This window comes from Cebus imitator, unplaced genomic scaffold (genome assembly GCF_001604975.1).
Source record: "Cebus imitator isolate Cc_AM_T3 unplaced genomic scaffold, Cebus_imitator-1.0 Scaffold149, whole genome shotgun sequence".
NCBI classification, from domain to species: Eukaryota; Metazoa; Chordata; class Mammalia; order Primates; family Cebidae; genus Cebus; species Cebus imitator.
Window position 1 is genome coordinate 4754952 of NW_016107464.1, and position 17222 is coordinate 4772173.

Sequence of the window (17222 nt, forward strand, 5' to 3'; positions counted from 1 at the left end):
TTTTTTCCCGGCTGGGCTGTAATCTCCTCACTTTGGGAAGCTGAGGAGGGTGGGTCACCAGATCAGGAGTTCGAGACCAGCGTGGGCAACATGGTGAAACTGTTCTACTAAAAATATGAAAATTAGCTGGGCATGGTTGTGAAAACCTGTAATTCCAGCTACTGGGGAGAATGAGGCATGAGGATCGCTTGAACCCGGTAGACAGAGGTTGCAGTGAGCTGAGATCACGTCACTGTACCCCAGCCTGGGTGACAGAGCAAGACTCCATCTCAAATAAAAGATTTTTAAAAATTCAAAATTGCTTTACTTGGCCTTGTTTCATTTATTTCTGCATTTCCACCAATTTGGGATTTGGTTTGTCAATGTTTTTCTAGTTTTTTGAAGTATGTCATTAGGTTATTAGAAATCTTTCTTCTTTTTGGATGTAGGTATTTATGGCTATACACTTCCCCCTTAGAACTGCTTTTGCTGTGTCCCATTAGTTTTGGTACACTGTGTTTCCACTCTTATTTTTCCTCAATAAATTTAAAAATTCCTTCTTTAATTTCTTCACTGACCTAGTGGTTATTTGGGAGCATGTTGTTTAATTTCCATAAACTTGTACTTCTGTTACAGTGTTCCTTCTGTTATTGATTTCTAGTTTTTATATCATTGTGGTCAAGAAAAAATACTTGAAATGATTTCAATCATCTTTCATTTGTTAAGACTTTTTTTGTGGCCTAATACATGATCTGTCCTGGAGAATGTTCCATGTGCAGTTGAGTAGAATGCGTATTCTGAAGTGTTGCATGGAATGTTCTGTACATGTCTGTTAAGTTCATTTGGTCTATGTGCAGTTTAAGTCTGATGTTTCTTGTTTCGTGTTTTTTTCTTTGTTTGTTGTTTTTTGTTTGCTTCTTTGTTTTATAGAGACAGGTCTCTCTCTGTTGTCCAGGCTAAAGTATAGTGATGTGATCATAGGTCACTGTAACCCCAAGCTCCTGGGCACAAGTGATCTTCCTGCCTCAGCCTCCTGAGTAGCTGAAACTATAAGCATGTGCTACCAAGGTTCAGCTAATAATTTTTGTAGAAAAGGTTTCTTGCAGTGCCTCCCAGGTTTATCTTGAACTCCTGGCCTCAAACGATCCTCCTGCCTGGGACTACCATAGCACTGGGATTACAGGCATAAGTCTCCATGCCTGGCCTAAGTCTAATGTTTCTTTCTTGATTTTCTGTCTAGATGATCTGTCTTTTGTTGAAAAGGGGATGCTGAAGTACCCTACTGTTATTGTATTACAATCTATCTCTCCTTTTAGAACTAACAATATTCATTTATATTATATTAGGGTGATTCACGATATATTATTCATAATATAATATAATCATCATATATTAGGATGCTTCAGTGTTGAGTGTATATTTACAGTTGTTAATCTACTTGTTGGACTGATTTCTTTATCGTTAGGTAATGATCTCCTTTGTCGCTTTTTATAGTTTTTAACTTAAAGTCTATTTATCTGATAAAATAGATAAAATATGTATCTCCTTTATCCTTTATCAGGAGTACGAATACTCCTGCTCACTTTTGGTATCTGTTTGCATGAAATATCTTTTTCAATTCCTTTACTTTCAGTCTGTGCTTGTCTACCAGTGAGGCTAGTCTCTTGTAAGCAGCATATAGTTGGGTCTTGTTTTTAAATCCATTCAGGAGCTTACTTTACATTGGATAATTTAATCCATTTATATTCACAATTATTATTGATAAGTGAGGATGTACTCCTGCCATTTGGTTGTTTTCTGGCTGTTTTTTAGATTCTTTTTTCCTCTCTTACTGTTTACCTTTGGTTCAGTGGTTTTCTGTGGTATTAAGCTCTATTTATTTTATTTTTCTTGTTTGCGTGTCTGTTGTAATTTCTTTTTTTCCCCATAGTTACTGTGGGTTAACACAGAATCTTGTAGTTAGACTATTTTATGCAGATAATAATTTAAAGTTTGGCTGCATAAAAATGCTCCATACTATTTCTCTCCCTCCATAATTTATATTTTCATTGCTCTAATTTACATCTTTATCTATTGCATGTTCCTTAGCCACTAATTGTAGCTCTTATTGACTGTTTTGACTTTTACTTTTCATACTAAAGAAATGAAAGATTCACATAGCACCATTACAACACTGGGGTAGTATCAGTTTGATTACGAATGTACCTCTACTGGTTATTTATTTATTTTTTTAGCTTCCAGTTGTAGCACTCCTTTAAGAATTTCTTGTAAGCCTGGTCTAGTGGTAATAAATTCCCCCAGTTTTTGCTTATCGGGGAAGGTCTTTATTTCTCTTTCATTTCTGAAGGATGATAGATGCAGTAATCTTGGGTAACAGGGTTTTTGTTTTTGTTTTCAGCAATTTGACTATGTCATCCTGTTCTCTCCTTGCTTGCAGGGTTTCTGCTGAGAAATCTGCAGAGAGTCTAATGGAGACTCCCTTATACATGACTTGATGCTTTTGTCTGATAGCTTTTTCCTCTCTTTGTCTTTGATTTTTGACCATTTCATTACAATGTGCCCTAGAGAGGATGTTTTTGGGTTGAATCTAATTGGGGATCTTTGTGCTTCCTGGATCTAGATGTCAGTCTCTCCCAATACTTGTAAACTTTTCAGCTATTATTTTGTCAAATAGGTTTTCTGTGCCTTTGTTTTTCTCTGATCCCTCTGGCATTTCTATAGTACATATATTTGTTTGCTTAATGATGTCCCTTAAGTCTCATAGACTTTCTTCATTCCTTTTTTTGAGGTTCATAAATTTATATATTTTTTACTTCCAAATGTTCATCTGACCAAAATTCAGCATAACCTTTATGGAACACTTAACAACTGTTTTGTATTTAAAATAACATTTCATTCAAACTGTATATAATTCAGTAAAATTTGTATACAGCAAGCAATGCTTAAGACCTGGAAAATCTGCAGAAAAGAGATTTAGACACAAAATAAGAAAAGAAAAATCTGAGATATCCCTCCCACACACATATGCATTCATTCTGGCCTATGTACATGTACACACACACACACACACACGCACCCCTCTGTGTGTTCACACAGACATATTTATTTTCACTCACAAAGTGGCTATAGCATAGACAAAAGATTGTAGGTCCAAAGGAAAATGATTGATTGTTCTAATAAAGAGTACATGTAGCTCAAAAAGTAGTCTTCTGAGGAAATTACTACCTCAAAAATGTTCTTAAGGTAAATTTGAGATCTAAGCCTACAAAATTAGTTTTGCAAAATAGCTCCTGCAGTCCAACGTGACTTGTGCAAATAGAAGGGATCAGATAAAGCTAGTTTCTATACTTTCTTAAACAAGGATGCAGGATACTTGCTGGTGCCTAAGGGCACTCCCATCATGACAGGTACTGCTGCAGTGCCATCTTTGCCTTGTCACAAAGGTTTGAATCTCGTGGCTAACTCAGTTTTTGTAGAATATCTATGATGCCTATGCCTCATAATTTATCCTGGCATTCTTGTGAACATTCTTCTTCATTCAATATGAGGTTCGATATACAAAACATAGCTGGAAGCTTCAGTCTGACATGGGACTAATCCATGTAATATTTCATTTTTTGAAGGATATCATCATTGGTCATAATAAATTATTTTGCTGTTGTCTCATCTGCTGTGTTGACTAAGATGCACAGTATCTACTCTTTGACCTTAAAGTTATGTTCCCCTTCCAGAACAAGGTGACAGCTTGCATAGTTTACTTTCCATAAGTATTCATTATTTTATCTGTATTAGGCCAGGTCAAGAGGAGATTTCTTTTTTTTTTTTGAGACGGAGTTTCGCTCTTGTTACCCAGGCTGGAGTGCGATGGCGTGATCTCGGCTCACCGCAACCTCACCTCATGGGTTCAGGCAATTCTCCTGCCTCAGCCTCCTAAGAGGAGATTTCTAAGAAGTCCCAGTGTCTTCATCAGCACATTCAAATCTGAATCTGATAACATCCGGAATATCTGTTCAGTATTCAAGCTTTGTAAAATGTTTGCTTTTATTTTTTGTTCAACCTGAAATGCCATATTCATTAAAGCCCAAATTCTATTCACTTGTAAAGCAGGATTTTCACTCTGGGTTAATCTACAAAGTAGCTCTACAACTCCTGATTTTAAAATTGGCTCTTTTCCTGGAGAAAATTCCAGAAGATTACATATTGTGGAAGATGCTACCACTAAGATTTCATCTGGTGCATTTTGTAAAACCTTCATTAAATGTTTTCAGACAATGTGATCCTAGAAACTGTTTTGAAGCTGCTGCACAGATCTCTATAAAGGGTGCAAACATCTGACAGCAGCTAACCACACCTTGACACTAGACTCAGACAAGCCAGCCACAATTCAGCCCATCGTATTTTTCAGTCTCAGTGCTCTTCTTCTGAATGTCTTCATCATTTGCTCCAAGAGAGTCATAGAGCTTGAATGCAGCCTGGCAGAATTCATGTACATGTTTTAAATCATGATCAAGTCTTTTAATATCAGTGATGGCACTCAATGAGTTGGGATACTGGAAACAGTCAGAAAACGGCAATGAGGTGAGCAGTTATGCTGGCGATTCTCTGTAGGTCAATATCTGGTTCAGTCAGATAGGCAAGTGTCTCAGCTTCTTTAACTCTCTCCTCTAGTAATCTCTTCTTACTGCACAAACAAGGCAATGTCTTTAATACAGTTGTTATCTGTCTGAATTGTTCCAGCTGTATGCATGTGAGTTTAACATTTTGCTGATGTAAGCTGTATCTCAATATACTTAGCCCTCCGTAACATCTTCACAAAAATCTGTGATAACAATTCTACATCAACCAAAACATTTACCAGGATGTAGGATGCTCCTGGTAAAACTGAGAAACAGTTCAGTGCTTGCATTTGAACTTTGTAGAACAGTGAGGTTAGTAGCTGAGCAGTGTTCTGAACTACGCCATGGCTACATAAAATTGTTTGATGATCTGGCCCTTTACAACAGTGTGAGACAATACAACAGATGTACTCCTGGGTATAGTGGAACCTGCAAAGCAGTGCCATGAGGTGCAGTGTCACTGTGGCATCTGTATACAGTACCTCCTTTGGAGTAACAAGTCTAGAGAAAATGGTATGCAGGCATTGGAGACAAGCTTCAGTGAACTTCAGGTCTGGGGACAGCAGTTCTTGTTGCAAGGCTGGGATTAAACGAGTCAGTAGAGACTTGACATTGTTTTCAGTGCCCATAGAAAGACCTCCCAGCACCACTGCACATTCAGTTTTCAGCTCTGCACTTGAGGTTTCTTGCTGAAGCAAGCACAATGATCTTGGAACAGCTCTGAAAACAATGAGACTGTTTTCTGCTTGCTTCAAATTACAGAATTTTTTATGTTTCATTTTAGAGTCAGACAGCTCAAATTTGTTGCAAAATCCATCAAAGTTATCTTCCAGAAACTTTCATTCATGGTCTAAAAGGAAGCTAATACGGATTGGGGTCTCCAGCAAGCACACGATCTCAAGCCTTCCCACCTGGCTGCTCTCATTCTTTTTTATTCTCATTGTCTTTTCTGCCAAGTTTATTTCAAAAGATCTGTCTTAAAGTTTCAGAATTCTTTTTCATCCTTCCTCTTATACTTCTCCTCCTCTTCCTCCTTCTCTTTCAACTTCTTCTTGACAAGGTCTCACTCTGTCACCAAGGCTGGAGTGCAGTGGTATAATCAAAGTTACTGCAGCCTTGAACTCCTGGGCTCAAACAATCCTCCTGCCTCCGCTTGCAAATAGCTAGAACTACAGGCATAAGCCACCATGGATACTGTCTTAAGCACTGTCTTAAGCACTGTGGATAGATAAGCAGCTGTTAAGCAGTACATCTTTATATAAAGAAAAAGAAAATAGAATGCCTCTAATTCTACCACCCAGAGATGACCACTTTTAATAACTCAGGATTATGTTGATTCATAGTCTCAGTGTAGAAACTGGCTGGTCAGTGAGGGTGGGAAGATACTTGAACAGGGACATCTGCTTTATTGCCCTCTCTATGACACCACAATTCATCATCCTGTGGTCCACTGCCAGACCTATTCTGCTTCCATTTCTTGTACTGTGGGTATTGAGCACATCCTGAGTGCTCCTACAGCCTGTGGCCATGTTGGCTGATGCCTTTACTCTGATTTAGTCCCAGTTGCTCTCCATCTTTCAAGGTCTTCTGGTAGTTTCCATGTCCCTGATATAGCCCCTTCTTGTTTTCTAGTATGGTTATGCATTTTCTCTCTCTCTCTTTCCTTCCTCCCCCCTTTCCTCTCTTCCTCCCTCCCTTCCTTCTTTTCTTTCTTTCTTTTTCTTTCTTTCCTTTTCTTCTTTTCTTTCTCTTCCCTTCCTTCCTTTTCTTCTTTTCCTTCCTTCCTTCTTCTCTTTTTCTTCTTTTCTCCCTCTCTCACTCTCTCTCTCTCCCCCTCCCTCCCTCCCTGTCTCTCTCTCTCTCCCCTTCCTTCCATCCATCCATCCATCCATCCATCCATCCATCCATCAGTTTAAGGGTTTTCTATGGGATGAGGAGACTGGTTTATATGCTCTGTTTACCTTCCTAAAAGTTTACAGTTATATCACATATTTGACAGCTTGAGTCTCACTCACCCCTACCCCATCCCTTATCAGATATTTCAGATCCATGGTTAGACGTAACTGTGGAGTACTGGCATTTTAAAGACTTACTGGGTAATATGCCATGCTTATGGAATCCCCAGAGGAGTCCTCTTTTCTGAGATGTCTGAGAGAACAGTAGGTGCTGGCTAGGGAAGGAAGGTCAGCAGATGGCTGGAGGATGCTGCTGGAGTTGGGAAGAGCATGACAAAGATGTGGACATATATGATAGAATGTGCTGTGGTGGCCTTGTGGAAATCAGAGCAGAAAGAACAAAGTGTGGTGGGATTCCCAGAAAGGAGGCATCTCTTTGAAGAGAAGCCATAACAATGCTGCCATGTGTTTTAGACATGAGACAGTGACAGTCCTGTCCCGCAGATAGTGGGGGCTGGAGAGAACAGTGTCTGCAGCCTGTAGTCCAGGAGTCTCTCTCTCGCCCCAGCAGCCCAGCAGTGGCTCAGGAGTGAGCTGATGCTTCTTGACCTTGACAATGCTAATTTCTTGTGAAGTGAAGGATTAGTCTCAGGGCCCCTCACTCACACAGGACCCTTCCAAGGCTCTGGGAGAGTGGGAAGAACCCTGTTAAAGTGTTTACATGGTCATATGTCTCCCTTAAAATATGAAAAAGTAAGATATTTTGTAGTATTACTTTAAAAGGATGCCCTAATTATATAAGCTTTGAGCCCCATAGAACTGGATTCTGCCCCTAAATGAAGGACTTAATTCCAGTTAGCAGAGACATTGGATAAACAATCAAGCTGGAGAAAAAAATATGAAAGATTATACCACTTAGGGAAGACACACTACAGGTGAGCATCCTTGGCTCTGAGAAGGTGATGTTTAAAAAGATCAGATGGTCTTAGTGGGCTACAAGACAAACTTCTTGACATGATGTTCAAGGCTAAAGGGTGAATGACTACAGCAATGACTGATGATACGAATGTGATTTTTTTTTTGGCCATTTTGCAGGACCAGGCAGTTAAATGGCACCTGTACCAGCTCGGTAGACATGGAGCTCTTCCTCCATTACTCCCTCATCCCATCAGTAAGTAAATGCAGGGGAAGGGTGAGGAGGGCAGGAAAGGGCAGCTGGGCCACTGCCAAACACAGACTCCCAAACAGACCTGAGAGTTCAGGGGAGAGAGGTCAGCTGCGTTTCCTTCCAAAATTTCTTACATTGTATACCCAAAATATGGCAATAGAAGGCTTTTAAGGACCCAAGAATCAAGCATATGGGCTTTTAGGGAAGTCAAACCGGCTTTTCTGACGAAGTAATGACGGAGCTGAGGTCAGTTGGAAGATGTAGTTAAGTATATTGCAGACAGGGGAGAGCTCATGCAAAGGCTGTGTGGAGGGAGGGAGAAGGCAGAGTGGGAAGAGCTGAGAAGTTCAGCCATGGCTGGACTGGAGAATTGAAGTAGAGAGGTCTGGGGAGGTAGGCAGGGCAGGCCAGATAGAGCCCTATGGGGCTCTGTGTTAAGTTTTGCCTTCATTCTAAGTACAGTGGGAAGTAATGGAAGTGTTTCCATGAAGGTGGTATGATCAGATTTATACTTCTAAACGATCTCTCTGGTTACAGTGTGGAGATTGAATTGGAAGTGGGCAAGAGACAAGGCAGGGAGACCAATCTTAGGGTTCAGAATCGGTTTCCAAGCCATTGCGGCTCTCAGCACCCAGGGCTGCTGAAATATGCTTAAAACATCTCACGGAGACGCAGCTCACTATGGAAAAGACCTTCCCACACTTGAGACTATAGCTACCTCAGGAGGCAGGAGGGAGAGAGCTCCCTGTGACTGAAGACAGCAAAGCTTCTTATTAGGATGGCACCATGGGTCATGCACCACGAGAGCTTTCAGAGCTTTTCTCGCTCTGCCATTTTGAGTATCTGCAGTTCATGTCGCATTTTTCCTTGAGTTCTGATTGCTCCTATCTGTTTCATCACTTCTTGTCATCATCTTCATCATCATGCAGTTAACATTATTGCATACCATCTGTGACCCTCTCACCTTCAGGGATCCAGGTGTGATTTTATCTCATCCTAGATAATGATGTCAACTCCAGAAGTTCAGGAGGTAAAAACAATAGGACTTGTAATGGGCTGGGTAGGAAGGTTAGGGAGAGGAGGAGGTTGAAGATGACTTGGGTTTCTAACTTGCACAACTGAAAAGGTTATGGCAGCTGCCATTCACTCATTAAGGAAAATTAGAAGAGACCCAGGTTTAAGGTAGATAGAAGACAGTGGCTCATGCCTGTAATCTTAGCACTTTGGGAGGCTGAGGCAGGCAGATCACTTAAGCCTAGGAGTTTGAGATCAGGACAGGGAACATGGCAAAACCTCATCTCTACAAAAAATACAAAAATTACCTGGGGGTAGTGGCCCAGCTACTCAGGAGGCTGAGGTGGGAGGATCAACTGAGCCTGGGAGTTTGAGGCTACAGTCAGCTGTGATTGTGCTATTACACTCCAGTCTGGGTGACAGAGTGAGACCCTGTCTCAAAACAAGAGACAAATTGAAGCTTTTGATAAAAGCTTTGAGCTTTCAATACATTAAAAAGAAATATCAACTGTGTAGTTGGTTAGGTAGTTTTGGAGTTCATGGACAAGGTCGGGGCTGGAGATTCATATTTAAGTCTTCTGTGTATTGATGGTCATTAACACCTGTAATCCTAGTGCTTTGGGAGGCCGGGGTGGGAGGATCACTTGAGGCCAGGACTTTTGAGACCAGCCTGGGCAACATAAATGAGAGGTCATCAAGGAAGAGAAGACCAGGTAAGAAGATGAGTAGCCCTTGGACTGAGCTATAAGGAACTGCATCTAGGGCTGAGGTAAAGAACGATCCAGCAGAGGATACAGAGAAATAATGGGGAAAAATCAGGAAAGCATGTTTGATGAAGGCCTAGGGAAGTGAGTACTCAAAGAGGAGGGAATGGTCAACACTGTAGAATGCTGCTGAGAGATCAAGCTAGATTTGGACTTCAAGTATACATGGGACTGAGCCTCAAAACAATCATAAGTGACTTTCACCATAGCTTTTTCAGCAGAGTGAAGGGGGTAGAAGCCAGATTAGGGGATTCAGGAGCCAGTGAGAGGTAAAGGAATGGAGACACAAGTGTAGAAAATTCTCAAGAAGTTTCTGATAAAGGCAGGAGGGAGAAAGAGCATCAAGTTTGTGAGAACATGACTGAATACATAGGAAAGCAGCAGAGAAGGCTTTGCAACCTGGCAGTTAGTACTGCCTTTTGACAGATGAGGAAACTGAGGTACAGGAAAGTTAAATCTCCCTCTCAACCAGGATGTGAGAGAGACCAGATTTGAACCTACATCTTTTGAGGGAAACAGAAGGGAAAGCTTAGTACAGAACATTCTGGTAGCTCAAGGGCGCATGCAGTCAGCCCTCTGACTCTGGAGTTTGAGGTGTCACTAACGTTCTGTGCACTCTGCTGACCCACACATTTGCTTTCAGGGAGGGCTTAGAGGCCACACTGAGGATGAACATGCCCACTAATTCTCTCATCTTCTCTTCTTACAGCTCTTCATCATTTTGATCTTGTCCTTCCTCCAAAGACGAGAGTATCGTAGACAGAGAGATGATACCTCTTACCTCCTGGGGAACCGCTTTGGAATTATCATGTGAGTTGAGTCAACCCCTACAGCTTGGGTTACCCTGTGGTTGGAGTCAACACCAATTGTGAGGTCAGGTAGCTCCTAGGACCCCTGCTCCACCTCTACCTCACTCTGCACAGCCCTGCCCCTCCATGCCCCAACCCAACCAAAGCTCTTAGAGTTCAGAATTGGTTTCCAAGCCATTGCGGCTCTCAGCACCCAGGGCTGCTGAAATATGCTTAAAACATATCATGGAGACCCAGCTTACTATGGAAAAGACCTTCCCACACTTGAGACTATAGCTACCTCAGGAGGCAGGAGGGAGAGAGCTCCCTGTGACTGGAGACAGCAAAGCTTCTTGTTAGGATGGCACCATGGGTCATGCACCACGAGAGCTTTCAGAGCATTTCTCGCTCTGCCATTTTGAGTCTCTGCAGTTCATGTCGCATTTTTCCTTGAGTTCTGATTGCTCCTATCTGTTTCATCACTTCTTGTCATCATCTTCATCTTCATGCAGTTAACATTATTGCATACCATCTGTGACCCAAGCACTGAACCATTTGCTTTGCCGAATTTTGACAAATCCTCTTGCCAATCTAGCATGGTAGAAGTTGTTATCCTTGTGCAATGGATGAGAAAACTCATGCTCAGAGAGGTTAAATGACCAGTCCACAGCCACACAGCTAACAAGTAACAAGAGCTTTAGCCCAGATCAGCTTTATATTCTCTTGAATCCCCAGTGTTATAACTTGAGCAGGCTCAAGCTGTGGACCTGCTGAGGTCTCAGCCAAGGACTCTGGAGAAGAGAGAGAAACAGATGTCAGAACTGAGGCAAGGAGGGACCTAAGCTGCAAGTGAGAGATTCATTCGGGATACCACCCACTGGGGCAGTCCATACTTTTTAAGCTGCCAGGCCTGAGACCTATTGATTGAGGAAAAAAAAACTGAAGCTGGTGGATAAAGACATTCAGTTCTGTCCTGGACATTTAGCATGTAGGGGCTGGCACAGGACTTTATAAGAAGTAGGAGGCCATAGTAATTACATTCAACTGCTTTGAATTGCATTGATAATGACACAATTGACTTGCTCCCTGGCTACTTTCCCACCTAAACCCCTGCTTATCTGATAATTTTGGCCCACCATCTTTTCCAAGCAATGACCCCTCACACGTGTGTGGCACTGTGCGGCTGATAAAGCAGTTCATCATTTGCTGTCCACAATGACTATGATATGGGTAGAGTAGGCGATTCTATCTCTGTTTTAAAGATAAGGAAACTGTGTCTCACATAGCTCTTAAGTACTACAGATGGAATCTTGAGCAGAATTTGATCCAATTCAACAAAATGTATGTCCACAAACCTGCACTAAGTACCTACTCTTTCCAAGGTCCTGTGCTCAGTCCCTACCCCAGAGGAGTTTATAGTTTACTAAACAAGTAGAGAGCTAAGGTTATAAGGAAGCAGAGATTCTAAGTCAGAGAGGAAATGATATGACAGAGCTAGACCCTATCTCAAAAGGGTCTGGTGTGGTGGCGCCCACCTGTAGTTCCAGGTACTCAAGAGGCTAAGGTGGGAGGGTCGCTTGAGCTCAGGAGGTTGAGGGTGCAGTGAGCCAAAATTACACCATTATACTCCAGCCTGGGTGACAGAGGTGTGCTGAACAGGGACATGAACTTAATGCTGAGGGGACACAGATGGGCAGCCTCACTGGAGGTGGGTGATCAGGGAGGCTTCCTAGAAGGCGTGCTCCTGCTGAGCCTTAAAGGTGAAGGTGAGTGAGCCAATGAGACTTCCTGCCTGCCGTGCCTGGCTCTCCCTTCCCTCCTGAGTTTTCATTAAGGTCCACTTTAAATGGCCCTTTTCATTCAAAGAGCCTTTTTTCTTCTCCCAAATGCAACTGCTTCCTCTGACCTATACAGAGCTGTCTTGGTTAGAAGAAATAGGTATTCATGCAAGCTTGTTTAGATTAAAGGAAGATTTTTTTTTTTTTTTTTTTTTGAGACAAAGTCTAGCTCTGTCACCCAGGCTGGAGCATAATGATACAATTTTGGCTCACTGCAGCCTCAACCTTCTGGGCTCAAGCGATCCTCCCAGCTTAGCCTCCCAAGTATCTGGGACTACAGATGGGTGCCACCACACCTGGCTAATTTTTGTATGTTTGTAGAAACAGGGTTTTACCAAGCTGCCCAGGCTGGTCTCAAGCTCCTGGTTTCAAGCTGTTCACTTGACTTGGCTTTCCAAAGTGTGGGATCACAGATGTGAGCCACTGCACCTGGCAAGAAAGGATTTTTTTAAACAGATGTGGAGGTCTCACATAAACGTACAAATCAGGCCTCATGGAAACTGGATCTCTTGAGATGGGAATCTGTAGGAGACTGATTTTCTTCTCTCTCTGCCCCTCTGTGTCACTGGTGCCTCCTCAGCACCGTTCTGCAATTTTCCTCGCTGACTTAGAATCTCTGCTTCCCTATAGCCTTGGCTCTCCTCTGGCGTTGACTCTGATCGCAACTTCTTATGACTTTCCAGACAAGGACTTTAACAACTAACTCGTTCCTGTCCTTAGGGTCACAGATTCAAAACGTAAGACAAGACATCTGATCAGCCCATCCAAAGACAGGCCCATAGTCCAGTCAACTGCGGCTAGGAAGGCATGATTATTTTGGGGAGGCAAAAGCTTACCTCTACCCTCTTAGTTTTTTCAGCTGGGCCTGGGAATTATAATGTAAGTTTTATGTGACACAGGAGCCCTTATACGGAAATGAAGACCCAAATACACAGTTAGAGGTGAATATGTACACATCGAATTGGACAAAGAATAGTTAAGTTGTGAAAAAGTAACTAAATTGTGCAGGGAGACTAGCAGGCAAGAGTTATTTAAATAAGGTCTGTACCAAATTCGCTTGGTCTCAACTTCCTGTCCCTGATGATAAGAATGTTATTTTCCTTCTGTATGGGGAGAGCATTTTTTACATAGAAATTTCATCTCCTGTTTTTAAGAAATAGCATGAAGGACAGAATGATCTTGTACCTGCTGTTTTTTAAGTGTGTTTAACTCGAAACAGTTGATAAGCCAGAGTAGCATATTTTAGGGTGGCTTATTACTTCTTCAAGCACAGACATAGCAAATGACACCTGTACCTAGACCCTCTTTAGGGATATTGGAAGGAAGAAATCTCATAGAATATGGCTGGATGAAGGCAGGCTTCCTCTAATCTGTCTCGGACACATACTCCTTATTTTGGTCCTTGAGTCTTTCTGTCTGTGTCTCTTATAGATGAAACTCATCCCATTTTGCCTTCATGCCTTCTGGTGTCCTTGCTTGTATCCCCTGCTAGTCTTGGAGCTCCTCCAGAGCAAGAGTTTTGTCCTCCTCACTTCAGTACCCTGAATCCATGCTTAGCCCTAGGCCTGGCACAGAGGGCCCTGTGAAATGTCAGTTGCAATGAGCAGCTGACTATTCAATAATCCCTCCTCAGGATGGGATCACTACTTTGGTGATATCTGTGGGAATGTCTCAGAGCCACCTTCTGGCCTCATACACTGTTTCTGTTGTTTGCAGGCCTCTGGACTTCGTGGGCACTTTCAGTAACCGATGGTCCTATGGAATCGCCTTTGGGGCCACAGCCAATAAGGTCATGTTTTTGTTCTCAGAAGGCTACCAGCCCCTGCAGATCCCACACTGGGCCCAAGGTACTAGGACTGCCTCATACCTGCTAGAAACTGCATCATGGAAATTCTTGCTCTCAGAGACCTTGTGGCCCGTGCTCTCTGGGATCAGGGCATAAACTTTGTGAACGATCATGTTCTTGCCAGCCTGTCACTTGCCCAAGGTCAATGCCTAGCCCACAGATCTTTGAAGCTTCTTTGAGGGGATCTGCCCAGTTAGATTCAGAGGTCCTTTAGACATGATGTACCAAGTCTTAGGAAGTAGGTTCTTCCTCACCTTCTTGCCAAAAGCTCTCCTGTGTCATAGCCATGGCTGCCTTCTTGATATTGATGAGCCCTATTCTTCCTCAAAGATCGATGATTGTGTTTTTGGCCATTAGTCTGAGGCCTCATCTTTTCCCATGCCTCATGCTCCATCTGAAGGAGTAACTTTAAGCTACAAGTTCACTTTTCCCTTATGCAATCATTCTAAAACCCCTCTGTTTTGTATAGTTCCCTCTCATGGGCTCCAAGCCTAAATCAAATGCCTACTAACAGGTCATTAGTCTTTCAGAAAATGCAAATTAAAACCAAAATGATATATCATTACACACCTATTAGAAGTACACAGTTTGAGAAGTTTTGCAAATGTTTACATTAATGAAACTATTACCACAATCAGGATAAGGAATCCCAGCGATTTCCTTGTTCCCCTTTGTAATCTCCTCTTTCCTCCCCTCTTCTGTCACTGCTCTCATTTACAAGCAACAAGTAATCTACCAAGTTTGCATTTTCCAGAATTTTGTATAAATGGAATCATACAGGATGTACTTTTTTTTGGAGTCTGGCTTCTTTCAGTCAGCATGAATCTATTTTGAGATTCATACATATGTAACATGTGTTACTAGCTTATCCTTTTCCTTGCTGAGTAGTATTCCACTATATAAATCAATTACAGTTTAGTTATCCATTCACCTCTTGAGTAATATCTGATTTATTTCTACTTTTGGCCATTGTAAATAAAACTGCTGTGAACGCTTGTGTACAAGTCTTTTCATGTACCCATGCTTCAATTTTCCTTGGGTAAATACCTATGAGTAGAATGGCTGGATTACACAGATCATAGAGTAGATCATACTTTTAAAGAAACTGTCAGACTGCTTTTTAAAGTGATTGTACCACTTTAGTTTATTCCCATCAGTATGAGAGTTCCAGTTTCTCCAACACTGGTACAGCCCATTTTTTAAATTTTGGTGGTTCTAAGAAGTGTGCCGTGGTTTCTTATTGTGGTTTTAATTTGCATTTTTATAATGACTAATGCTGTTGAGCATATTTTCATGTGCTTATTTGCTATTCCTATACCTACTTTGATGAAATATCTATTCAAATCATTTGCCTATTGTCAAAAATTGGGTTGTTTGCTTTCTTTTTAGTGAGTTTTCAGAGTTTTAAAAATATATTTTGGTTGTAAGACCATTATTGTACACATGTATGAATTGCAAATATTTTCTCCTAATCTGTAGCTCAAATTTTCATCCTCCTAACAAACTATTTTGAGAAGCTGACATTAATTTTGATGAAATCCAGTTAACTCTTTTTTTTTCTTTTATGGATCATGCTTATGGTGTCATATAAGAATCTTTTCCTAAGATAAGGGCATATAGATTTTCTCCTCTGTTTCTTTCCCCAGAGTTTTATAGCCTCAAATTTTGCTTTGAGGGCTGCAATACGTTTTGAACTTTTCTTTCTTTTTTTTTTTTGCATGTAGTATATAGCAGGAGGTGTGGATTAGAGTTCTTTTATGCCTTTGGATTGCAAAGTATTCTAACACTATTTGCAGCAAAATCCCGTCCTTTGTCCATTGACATGCCTTTGCACCTTTGTTGAAAAGCAATTGGCCACATCTGTGTGGGTATATTCTTAGACTCTCTATTTTCTCCTATTTATCTGTCTATCTTTGCACCAATATCATACTGTCTTGATTATTTTAGATTTATAATAAATATTGAAATCAGGTGGTATTAGTCCTTCGATTCATTTTTTTCAAAGTTGTTTTTGCTATTCTAGGTTCTTTGCATTTCTACATGAAAGAATAAATTTGTCAATGTATACAAATAATGCTGAAATTGAGATTATATCATTTGTACGTTTTTAGATCCATTTAGGAAAATTGTTATTTTAACGATAGTGAGTCTTCTGACCCGTAAACACAATATATCTCTCCTTTTATTTAGAGTTTATTAATTTCTTTCAGCAATGTTTTGTAGTTTTCAGAGAATAGACCTTTCACATCTTTTGTCAGATTTATATGTTTTTTATTTTTTATTGTTCATTGGTAATAAATAGAAATACAGTTGATTTTTATATGTTGATCTTATATCCTACAACCTTGCTAAACTCACTTATTAGTTCCAGTAGCTTTTTCTATAGATTGTATAGTATTTTCTACATACTACATCATATCATCTGTGAATAAAGGCAGTAGTTTTATTTTTTCTTTTCCAATCTAGAGGTCTCTTATTTTATTGTTACTGTTTTTTCTAATTGCAGAGGGTAAAGCTTCCAAAATAATGCTCAGTACAAGTAATCAGACCAAGCATCCTTCTCTTGTTCTTCGTCTTAGGGAAAAATCTTGTTTTTTTAAAGCACTGATTTTGAAGAATTATATTAATGTATCTAATTTTCTTGATGCGTCTCATGCTTGGGGTTTGTTGATCTCTGCATTTTGATTTTCCGCAAATTTAGAAAAGTTTTGGGCATGGTGAGGTGGCTCACCCCTATAATCCCAGCACTTTGGGAGACTGAGGCAGGAGGATTCTTGAGCCCAGGAGTTTGAGACCAGCCCGGGCAACATAGTGAGACTCCACCTCTACAAAAATGAAAATAAAATTAGCTGGGCATGGTGTCATAGACCTGTATTCCCAGCTACTTGGAAAGCTGAGGCAAGAGGATCACCTGAGCCTGGGTGGTTGAAGCTACAGTGAGCCATGACTGTGGCGCTGCATTCCAGCCTGGGCTACTGGGCTACAGAGCAAGAACCTGCCAAAAAAAAAAAAAAAAAGAAAAAAGAAAAGAAAGGAAGAAAGGCCAGGCACAATGGCTCAAGCCTATAATCCCAGCACTTTGGGAGGCTGAGGTAGGTGGATCACTTGGGATCAGGAGTTTGAGACCAGCCTGGCCAACATGGTGAAATGCCATCTCTACCAAAAATACAAAAATCTAGCCAGCTGTGGTGGCATGCACCTGTAGTTCTAGCTTTTCGGGAGACTGAAGCAGGAGAATCACTTGAACCCAGTTGCAATCAGCCCAGCCCATGCCACTGCCCTCCAGCCTGGTGACAAAGCAAGACTCTGTCTCA

General features: G+C 41.2%; 1 protein-coding gene and 1 pseudogene across 6 annotated transcripts in view; one reads left to right on the forward strand and one right to left on the reverse strand.

Moving 5' to 3' along the window:
- The window catches only part of LOC108314301 (stimulated by retinoic acid gene 6 protein-like), a 51275-nt gene that overhangs the window by 8155 nt on the left and 25898 nt on the right, over positions 1 to 17222 (forward strand). For 3 of the 5 annotated variants that reach the window (XM_037743728.1, XM_037743726.1, XM_037743727.1), the window contains exons 2-4: positions 7586 to 7661; positions 10146 to 10246; positions 13779 to 13909. In XM_037743728.1, the coding sequence (XP_037599656.1) occupies positions 7586 to 7661; positions 10146 to 10246; positions 13779 to 13909 (308 nt within the window). Of the gene's footprint in view, positions 1 to 7585; positions 7662 to 10145; positions 10247 to 13778; positions 13910 to 17222 lie in introns of those variants that run through there. The other 2 variants (XM_037743729.1, XM_037743730.1) reach the window with 1 other exon arrangement.
- Positions 3919 to 5374, reverse strand: LOC108314303 (annotated as a pseudogene). Its single transcript, XR_005202524.1, has one exon. The product of XR_005202524.1 is annotated as an armadillo repeat-containing protein 8-like (transcript).